At 31.9% G+C, this 10,855-nt stretch overlaps 2 protein-coding genes across 6 annotated transcripts; one reads left to right on the plus strand and one right to left on the minus strand.

The window, feature by feature from the left end:
- Positions 1 to 1,422: 1,422 nt before the first annotated feature.
- LOC111884051 (uncharacterized) lies at positions 1,423 to 2,196 on the minus strand. The gene has a single exon (XM_023880384.1). It carries the CDS (start codon positions 2,194 to 2,196, stop codon positions 1,423 to 1,425), a length of 774 nt encoding a protein of 257 aa, XP_023736152.1.
- A 2,775-nt stretch (positions 2,197 to 4,971) lies between these two features.
- Positions 4,972 to 9,655, plus strand: LOC111884061 (protein CYCLOPS). Of its 5 annotated transcripts, XM_042900305.2 has the most exons (10): positions 4,972 to 5,681; positions 6,771 to 6,995; positions 7,072 to 7,296; positions 7,382 to 7,434; positions 7,949 to 8,577; positions 8,661 to 8,704; positions 8,775 to 8,826; positions 8,888 to 8,936; positions 9,061 to 9,189; positions 9,328 to 9,655. In XM_042900305.2, exons 2-10 carry the CDS (start codon positions 6,804 to 6,806, stop codon positions 9,449 to 9,451), a joined length of 1,497 nt encoding a protein of 498 aa, XP_042756239.1. In that variant the 5' UTR covers positions 4,972 to 5,681; positions 6,771 to 6,803; the 3' UTR covers positions 9,452 to 9,655. The 5 variants fall into 5 exon arrangements, with proteins under 5 accessions (XP_042756239.1, XP_042756237.1, XP_042756236.1 ...); XM_042900303.2 differs by lacking the exon at positions 4,972 to 5,681 and having other exon boundaries at positions 6,402 to 6,995; positions 8,778 to 8,826; XM_042900302.2 differs by lacking the exon at positions 4,972 to 5,681 and having other exon boundaries at positions 6,403 to 6,995.
- Positions 9,656 to 10,855: the final 1,200 nt, after the last annotated feature.

Genomic DNA, 10,855 nt, shown 5'->3' on the forward strand with positions numbered 1-10,855 from the left:
ATATATATATATATATATATATATATATATATATATATATAACCAAAGCTTCGTTATAAATCAAACGTCAGAGTATTTTAATACTTTGAATAAACATTTCGCTTACAACAAATAGCTACATTACGAACTTAAGATCAATAAATTATATATGATTCAATGGTTGGGCTCAAATATTTTCTATTCGTGCTATTGGGCCTTTATGAACCAATATCATGATTATTGGGCCCAATATAATCACACATGTTTATTGGGCTTCCGGTGACCCAATTACATGCCTAATGGACCCTCAATGGCTTTTACATGCTATTGGGCCTTAGTGGCCCATTTGCATTGCTAGTATGGTCCAAATCAATTATATGTGTGATGGGCTAATATGTTCGTCGCATACTCAACAACCTATAATAACATACATGATTAGTGGGCCTCCGTTGCCCTCTTCTCTTCGTCTGTTAGGCTTACCTTTTATTCAAGTAAACATAAATCAAGTTGTTAAAAAAGGTTATTCAATTTCAGTGGGATTTAGTGAGAAATAACGGGTGACACCAATAAGTGTCGGTCGTAGTCTATAGTTATAACCAGAGTCTCCTGGAGGGAGAGCGAGAGTTTGTGTATAGATCTATACGGGGGTGACTTCCCCACACCTGAGATGTTCGCTACAGTTAGACTCGGCCAGTCTAGGGTAACAAAATCTTGAACAAAACCGACATCCGATAAAATGCCAAGACAGGCGAATTAGTCATTATTATGCATGGTTATATCGACTCACATAGAGATCCATTATCAGCTAAGTAATCATGGGAAATCTTATTCATTCGCTGAGATGATACAATAATACAAAACTATCATATTATTATTTATATCGGAAAACATCGGGTTTTCTGGGGGAACAACATTATTCCCTCCTACATACAAGAACTATAATACAAGAATAAATTTTGAACAACAATCACTTTTACATGTCTCGAAATCACATACATATGCACTTATGGGATCATCACATCTTTTTCGTAAACAGTTTTGTTACAAAAAATATCGGATTTTCTGGGTTTTACAAACTAGTTTTATATCAAACATGCTTATGAACTCACCAACATTATATATGTTGATGTTTTCAAAATAACTTGTATTCTCAGGAAATCGCTAGACTGAAGAACATCCACGGGTGTTTCAGGAAATTTCTTTTGTGTAATGTTAAACATCAGACAATTTATGTTTTGAAATATGTCGTGTAAACAAAGTACTTGATGTGAACAAGGTCAGTTATAATGTATTAAAGCATGGTGATGTTTATGTTATGTTTCATGTATATTCATTGTGATGATATTTCAATTTAAGTCACACGAGCCCTCGGACGTTTCCGCTGTCTGGTTCGGGGGTGTGACAACCTTTATCCCGATTACTTGAATTACCCCGGTTTCCATCTCACTGTTGATAACCGCCGCCTCTTCCTCGGCCTCCTCGAATACTAGAACCTCTACCGCGACCCTTTGGATTGTTAGAAGTTCCTCTATGCGACTTGTTAGCCTTCTTAGTAGAGTTTTCACTTTGCTTCTTATTCCTGTCAGACCACTCTTGATGGGTGAGCAAGAGTTTCTTTTCTTCCACTTCACCATGCTCTTTAATCCTTTCTTCATGGGCTTTTAATCTGCCTACTACTTCTTCAACAGTCATCACATACAAGTCTTCAAATTGTTCAATGGTGGATGCAATTTGAAGGAATTTGGATGGTACTGCACGAAGCATTTTCTTCACGACATATGCTTCTTCAACTTTATCACCAAGGGCTCGAATATTACTTACAATATTGTAGATCTTGACAGAAAACTCATCAACTATTTCTGATTCTTTCATATTCAAAGCTTCAAATTCAATCTTCAATGTTTGCACCCTTGCTGTCTTAACCCTATCTACCCCCAAGTACATTGTCTTCAAGGCATCCCATGCCTCCTTGGCCATTTGCTTTTCTGACAACGATAACAAGAGATCTTCAGGAATCCCTTGATAGATGGCAGCCATCACTAGTTTATCCTTCTTTACTTCAACTACGGTGTTGGTCGTTCTGGGCTCGACTGCTTCCCATACACCTTGGGCTTGCATGAAAACCTTCATCTTGATGGCCCACACAACGTAGTTGTTTCTTGAGAGCATAGGGTAGTGTAGAGTTATCTGGCCTTCCTTGTCACTTCTATCACCCATAGTTGTTTCTCGGGGTTGATATTTGGGCATTAACCGGGCTCTGATACCAAATGTTGGAATCAACCCTATTAACCTGATGCAAGCGAGAAAACAGAGCACAAAGAGGAAAGAACAGGGGAAGCTTTTGGGGCCAAACTTTCTGATTTTTATTACAGTGCATACATTCACGAAAGAAGGAAAACTTTCTACTTAACAAAGTAAATCCCTAGAAACTAGCAACTGAACTACCCATTAGCTATGTCTACTAAAGAAAAGGACTTTATGGCCAACGTGGCCTTTTACTTATTCAAATTAAAGCAATGGACGAAAATACCCTGCAGTGAATTTCTTTCATTCGAACATGTTGGATTAAATCTAACATGTCAAGCTGTCCATCAAGGTTTTTTTTATTGTTATTTTTATTTATTTATTTATTTTTTCCTTTTTATCCAATGTGCTTGTGTTTCACCTTTTGCATTTCCTCAGTGAACCATTCCAATTATCTTCATTTATTTATCTCATAAACCCGCATGTATTTTTCATTAGACTTCATACTATTACTTTTACTTTTGTAGTAGTCTTTGAACTTTTTTTTTTCTGCACATTTTTTTGTAGTATTTTCATTATTTTTAGCACATATTAAGTAAAATGTCATTTGCAGTAAAATAAAGAGTAATAAATGTGATCTTTTTCCGCACCATTGGCTGTTAATTCCACTAATGATCACAACCCGACCAAAAAATGTGAATACATTGTTTGCGAAAAAACTCAAATTATTGCAATAACATAAATGTTCACTTATGAGCACATAACATTCTAGCTTATATAAGTTTAGAGATAATCTCGACATCCAATCTTCAATCATAATTAGAGGTTTTAAAATGTTAATTCCAAGTTTGTATCGTGATCACCATTCAAAAATGCCAACTTAAACCACCAAAGGGTTGAGAAAAAACATTAGAGACAATACGACTCTCAAACTATTTGGTGAGTGGTTGTATTGCAAGTAAATGCTTTAAATAATCCAAAATATAGTTCCTAATGTATCAATATCGGTGATATCTCTCAAGACTGTTGCAAAGCAGTACGATTCAGTTCAACATATCTTTTATCCAATTATTCTTTAGACTACTCGGAGTCCCGTTATTGTGCCTCATAACACGTGATAACGCCAATGAACACCGCCCCTCCCTCCCGTTATTACATGTTAAAGGCTTTCGCGTTACTTCCCGTTACCACCATCAAATTTGGTAACAATGTTTTTTTTTTTTTTTTAGCCTAGTAACTCGTGTGGGCATTGCCCACACCCACCTCTCTTAGTAAATTATTGTATAACCAAACTCCACAATGTAGCATGAAAAAAAAGCATCCACCACTTGTCTCCCACCCTATTTGTTAAACGAAAGGACACAAAAATCGAGCTCCTCCATGACCTTTGATTCTATCAAAGAAATAATGGGATCAAAACTTCCATATATCCTATCTAATCAAGGCTTCTCTCCATTAAAATTGCAAGGCTAAGTTACATCGAGATCCTTTATCTATTTTGATGCTACGAATTCGATATATCACCATCTTTACTTTGTGTTGTGAACGTGTAAGCTTGTGAAAATGGTGTGAAGCTTCAAAGGTATGTATTTGATCCAGAAAATAATTAAAGAATCGAGACTTGTGAGTTTTTTGATAGATTTTGGATTTTATACATCAACTGGAGTTCTCTTTCTAAAGTTGTTTTGGTGTCTTTTGGTTCGAATGTGTTAGTTGTCGTTCCTTTACGCATTTAGGTTTGATGAATTTAATTTTCTAATTGAATTTCATTCTGTTCATATGACACATATGACAGGACAAAAATACATTCATTATATACTTACTAAAATAAATAGGAAATAAATTTTCCATTATATATGTTTACAAATAATTACTAAACACTAAAAATATCTAAAAATATATAAGCAGATAAACAATTAAACATATTTAACTTCATTTACATTCGATTCCAATAAACTTGACATCATTCCTAGAAATTTTTAATAAAAGAATTGACATGTTTATTTTAGATAAAACTAATACTCTTCCGTCCCAGAATTATGGTCCACAAACAAAAACAAGGAAACATTAATTACCTCTAACTTTATTAAATGAAATGCCAATCGTATCATTTTGTTGCATTTTATTTCATCCTTTTATTGCATTTAATTTAGTGGTAGGTTAATTAATAATGAGCGGTATTTTGGTAAACTAGATATTTATTTTTAGAAGTAGTCTATTATTTTGAGATAAATAAAAAAGAAAATATAAACTATTAATAGAAATTAACACCGATTCTAATGAATATGTCAATTCATTATTAATACCTCATAGTATGGTATGGGCGTATGGCATACACAAAACACGTTTTGACTTTTTAGGGTCAACAACTACAACTTTTCAAAAACAAAAAAATAGTAACCACAAAAACAACACTTGAGTATTTGTCGCACTTATAAACGTTAACGTAACAGTCTAACTTTTCAGAAATATTAACAACAATCAGATTATCTTTTAAGTCGGTCATTGGTTCATTTAGAAATTGAAAATTAAATGGTAAATTGCAAGAAATAACAATTTACTTTACTCTTTTTAACATTAATGACAATGTACTTTACTCTTATCAAATACAAACTTGTTCAAATCAAAGAACTAAAAAACAAAAAACTATCATTTTGCAAAAAACAGTTCAACAAGTCAAAAATTATAATACCCAAACAACAACACTTTCTAAAATCTGATTTACGAATTAAATCAAATTATTCCAGGGTTCAAGTCTCCATGCAGAGTGACATGATTAGCTTAAACATTAATCAGAAAGCAGAGCAGAAAACGTTAATCCCTATTTAATCATCTATATATTATCGTACATGATGAAATATAACTACAATAGCTCAAGTACATACTCATGATAAATCACCATATGAAGCATATGTATATTACTTTAACAAAAGGAAGAAGAATGTCGAAACTCTCCAAATCGGAAGGCAGTAAAATTGGATTGGGGGGGCCGCTGTGTAAGGTGGTCGTCGGATCTGAAAGCCATCGGAGGGATGGAAGAGTGGGCGGCAGCTACACGCTTACGTTTCCATGGGCCTACAGAAGAAAACGTCAAAAGATCCGCTAAACAAAAGACAAAGATAGAGAGAGTGAAGGCGAAGCGTATCTTGGGGAATTTGTAGTCAAAGATGCCATCATTGGAGATTTTGTTTAATAGGCAATGTTTGATGAAATTCCTGATGTCTGGCTACTTATTAATCTATTGTGTTTGACTTTTTTATGGTTAAACTCTTGTTTCCTGATGCTCCAGTCACCATTCTTGCCTTTTATCTCTTTGTCATCAGTTGAGTGCTTGAAGAAGAAAGGACATCAAGATTCAAGAATCTCTTCTTCCTGAAATTTATATTACACAATTGAAAACAGAAGGTGATTCGCCTCATCAAAGAGCCTGAAATTATGTGTGTTTTGCCCTACACCAGGTATCATCATCATCATTGTCGTCGTCTTCTTCTTCATCATCATATCCCCTTAGATGTCAACGTTTCTTGTTGTTTATCTTTTGATTGATGCGTTGAACAATATGCCATTGGTTTTAGGTCTAAGTATATGCTTGCTTTGCTGATTTCATATAATCTGATCTCAATTATCTTCGATTGTTATTGTTTTGCATTTGGATCATGTTGCTTTGTTGAACTTTCATCAGTTTGCCCTAACTCTCTAAGTCTACATTTTTATAATTTAACACTACTTCATCTTAAATTACAACATTGTTAATGTAAGCTTATAGTACAAAAAAATGGATGATATATCATATATATAGTAATTTTACACATTATATACAAAAAACTATAATAATGAAAGTTTTTCCTGATTTAATGACCTGAATCATTTGGTCAGATATAAAAAGTCCCTTTCAAGTTTCAACCACTACTTTTTAAAATTCCCTAAAAGTTAAACGTCATTTTCATGGCTTTCATCATCACCAAAAGTTTCTTCATTCTTTAATCCATCATTTCCATTTATTTAATCTATTACTTTCAACAACTGTCTAATTAATTAACTAATATATATATATATATATATATATATATATATATATATATATATATATATATATATATATATATATATATATATATATATATATATAAATATATATATATCTCAATCATTTTATGCATCATACATAATCATATGTACTTGTCAACACTAATAAATTTAGTGCACACATTTCTTTCATATGATTTTTCATAGATGTTGTATCCTTTTAATGTCTGAAACCACTAAAGATCAGACAAATATAAAGAGTAAAGCTATAAAGGGTATCTTGGGGAATTTGTAGTCAAAGATCCAATCATTCATGTTTTGAAGAAATTCCTGACTAAGAAATATACGCGTATATATTTCATATTAAGTCCGGCTACTTATTAATTTGTTTTGTTTGACTTTTGAATGATTAAACTCTCTTTTCCACAAGAATTTCTTCTTCTTGAAATTCATATTACATAGTTCTTTCAGTTCTCCTTTTATTGCTAATCATCATTATTATGATTACTCATGGAAACAAGATAACATCAACTACATTATCTGAAGAGTGTTTGATGGAAATGGAGGGAAGAGTTTATTCAGATTTGTATAGAAACTCAAGTGAAGATATGTTCATAAGAACATTAATGGAAAGCCCAGTTGGAATGCCATCACCAACCATGGAAATACTCGGTTTCAAGAATCTTTCTAGTAACTTCCGTGCAGATAGTGAGGAACTTTTCAAGAATTGGCTCACTAATGGAGAGGCAAGAACTTTTCTATTATTCTTTACACTTTTTAAATATATACATATTTTTTTCTAAATTGGTTTTATATCACTAGAATCAAGGCCACAATCCATCAAGTTTAGTTCATAATCGTTCTAGACAATTATCTAGAAGGTTGCTTGTTGATCAAGCTACTCAACAAAATGGGGTTTCATTTGAAAGAAAACCAAGTAATGAGAATTTCATCCCACAAAGTTCGTTGGTAGTTGGTGAATCGTCAAATGACGTAAATGCCCACCCTATTAGGAATGTGGGGGCTAGCAATTTATACTTGGCTAAGGTTTGTTAATATTGAGAATTAAGATTGTGTGCAAATATTTGTTAATGGATTCTATTGTTATTTTAGTTTTTGATTTTTTTTACAGGCATGGTTTCATAGTTCTCAACCAATGACAAGAAGTCGTTCTTCTGAGTTAAGGTATTAATTCTTGAACAATTATCTAAACAAAACCGTTTTCACCATCAATATCACTTGATTATCTATTGGTGATTTTAGTGTCATCAAGTCATTGTAAGTAACTGAATTTTTATAAAAATGTCAAAGACCACTTTAACTGTGATCAATTATTTTGCTCAGTTCAAACTAATTCAATTTGAATAGTTCGAACTAATTCAGTTTGAACTGACCAAATTTTGGTCAGTTTGAATTAATTGAGTTCGAACTCACCAAATTCTTTGGTCTGTTATTTTGGTCGGTTCAAACTAAAACTAATTTAGTTCGAACCCATCAAATTTTGGTCAGTTTGAACTAATTCAGTTCAAACTGACCGGATTTTTTTAGTTTGTTCGAACTGTCCAAAATCTTTTGGTCAGTTCGAACCGACCGGAGTCAGTTTGTACCGACTATAACTATCAATATCCGTTTAATAATATTAATTGATTATTAGACACCATGTTTTCGTTTATTATTTTATACTATCTACATGTTACAGAAAGAGGTATGTTGCAATGCAAAACTCGCAAACAGCAATAGGTATGGAAGCAATGCATAATGCATCGGGAAATCGAGTCAACCAATTGAAACAACAATTTGTCAACCAAAGTCAAATCAATGAGGCTTCAATGTATCATACAAATGGCTTCATTCCTCAATCACATTCATCTTCATCTAATATCAATGAATTACAATTTGGCACCATTGATAAGGTATCTTCAGTTGTAAGCATGTTAAAGGGCACATTAGAACGCAAGAAGCTTAGAAGTCAAACTGAGAAAGAAGCAATTGAAGATGATTCTTTAGGATATTATTCAACTATGAATAATGTAAATGAGATTCAAGATTATGAGGTACAAGAAACATTCCAAGATTTATCAACTAATGAAATGAAGGATTCTGGGTTGTTTCAAATAGTTCAAGGAGGTATAGATGCTGACATGGAGAATTTTGTGGCCCCCACGAATCATATCCAAATGAGTTTTGCATCTAGAGAAGCTTCTCAAAGTGAATCGTCACCTGTAATTTCAAATGGTTTTGACGCATGTGATGGTCAAAGCAACTCTGGTCAAACACCAAGTGTTTGTGAAAGCTCTAGGAAGCAAGTTGGAATTGCAAAAACTTTAGGTTTATTCACATTTTTTATCTTTATTTTTACTAAATATATATAGAAATGTTATATAAATTATTTATTATCTCATGTTTCATAGGTACACGAGAACAAATGTATGATAATCTTCAAGAGGACCACAAGGTATTGACTATTGACAGTTTGTAAATGTTTAAAATGAAAATTATTTTACATCATTTTTTTGTATTTCCAGCAGAAAAGAAGTTTAATTCGATTTGGATCAGTAACATCGGCTGCATCAGGTAGTATTTATTATTCATTTTTATATGCAAATTTTGTAATATAATTTTTTTAAAAATTATGTAGTGGACAGCAGGGATCCTACAAAGAAACGGAGGGTGGAAAGGTCAAGAAAGTAAGTAATGCTATCTTTGCATTTTCAGGAAGCATACAATCTTATTTTTGTTGTATGTATATAAAATATTATTCTTCAAATTTTCTTGGTTAATTTATTTGGTGATGATGATTTATATATGTAGAATGGCAGAAGCAAAAGGAAGAACTCAAACACCTGTGATTTCAACAGATATGCAATCTATTCTGAAGCGATGTGAAAATCTAGAGAAGGAAGTTCGTTCACTCAAACTTAATCTGGCTTTCATGAATAGGTAAGAGTGATTCTTCTCTTGTTAAAATTGAAGTTAGAACTTTCTTTTGAACATTGATTTCTTGAAAAAAGTATACATATGGATAATGGATGAATATTACTTCTTGTGTCATGTAACATTGATGTGTATGCATTTCAGGAAGGATTCTGAACAAACAAAGCAGATTGAAGAGCTTCAGAAGCAGCATGAGGAGATGAAAGATGAAAAGGAACGCCTTTTGGAAGAGATTGAGAGGATATTGTCTGAACCAGATAAGATGTGATCATTCTAATCTGACATTGATGAACCACAAGTTCTTTTTTTACATTCATTGGTTTGTTTGTGAATCATGATTATGCACATTATTACTATAAGGACATTGCTATGATATCTAAATTTTTAAATATGTATTATTTCTACAATGACATATTGAACAAAACACAAGTATTATTAGTGTATTAGTTTATATTATCGTATTGACTGTATATAGTCCCGTGTATGTTTGTATGTATTCGTTGTATTTTATGTCTGACACATGAGGTGTACATTGTGTATATATATTCTTGCGAATAACAAGAATCTGATTTATGGTAAAATACTATCTGTAATATGATATCAGAGTAGTAAACTATGCACTCAAATATATATATATATATATATATATATATATATATATATATATATATATATATATATATATTGATGCATGGGAAAAAATTTAAATTACAAGTCAAGTTATTGATTTACGGGAGTAAGTCTCTTGTGCAGATGATTCTCAAGAAGGGTAATGATATTGCCAAATTAGTCATATACTAGGTGTAAAACACGTGTGTTAAACGTATTGATTAATTAAAAAAAGATTAAATATCAAAGTTTAAACAATAATTATTTTTTAAAATAAAGAATAAAAAATGTATTAATTATAATTTAATATCATATTTATTATATATAATACTTTACATATATAAATATAGGGTAAACATCATTTTAGCCCAATGAATTATTAGTTTTTGTTTTAAAAGGCCCCTTATGTTATTTTTTTGTATTCTAAGGGCACAAACTTATGTTTTACCTGCTAAATAGGGAAAAAACACATTTGATGCCAGTTTTACCGGTTAGAGTAAGCTTATTTGGTTTTTTTTCTATAAAAAACTAAAATTAAGAGAATAATCTATGTGGCGTTTCTTTGGAAATGCATCTTTTGAACATGAAAAAAGCGATATTGTTGCTTCCAATTCATTCATTCTCCTAATTTCTTTGACCTTGTTAGTCTGACTTCCATCTATAAACACAATATGAATTTGAAATTGTTCTCGATGATAGGTAAAGGAGAAAATCTTTTACACACAAATGTACAATCCCAAGTTTTAAAACAAAAATCTTTAGTTTAATACTTACTTTGTTTAGTTTTGTTAGGAATCTAGGGAAGAAGTGAATACTCGGGCTCGACTATTGATTTGAATCGTCACATCGATTTCCATAATAATGTCAATATCTCCCGGGAACACCACCTGCTGTAAACCCAACGCTTTTTTTTTTTTTTTTTTTTTTTTTTTTTTTTTTTAGTCTCCACCTTCACACCGATTTTGTATTTGGATTTTTTTTAATCTTCATCTCCTGCAGTAGATCGAAGATGGTTTATGTTTTATTGTATCTAGGATTATTGAATATGAAGATGGTAGATTGA

This window comes from Lactuca sativa, chromosome 3, assembly GCF_002870075.4.
Source record: "Lactuca sativa cultivar Salinas chromosome 3, Lsat_Salinas_v11, whole genome shotgun sequence".
Classification (NCBI taxonomy): domain Eukaryota; kingdom Viridiplantae; phylum Streptophyta; class Magnoliopsida; order Asterales; family Asteraceae; genus Lactuca; species Lactuca sativa.

What these genes read in the sequence shown, in the direction of transcription:
- LOC111884051 (XM_023880384.1), bottom strand. Translation starts at nt 2,196, where the DNA reads ATGGGTGATAGAAGTGACAAGGAAGGCCAGATAACTCTACACTACCCT.
- LOC111884061 (XM_042900302.2), top strand. Translation starts at nt 6,750, where the DNA reads ATGATTACTCATGGAAACAAGATAACATCAACTACATTATCTGAAGAG. An exon ending in GCAATTTATACTTGGCTAAG is followed by an intron (nt 7,297 to 7,381) that starts GTTTGTTAATAT and finishes TTTTTTTTACAG; the next exon opens with GCATGGTTTCATAGTTCTCA. An exon ending in TGGAATTGCAAAAACTTTAG is followed by an intron (nt 8,578 to 8,660) that starts GTTTATTCACAT and finishes CATGTTTCATAG; the next exon opens with GTACACGAGAACAAATGTAT.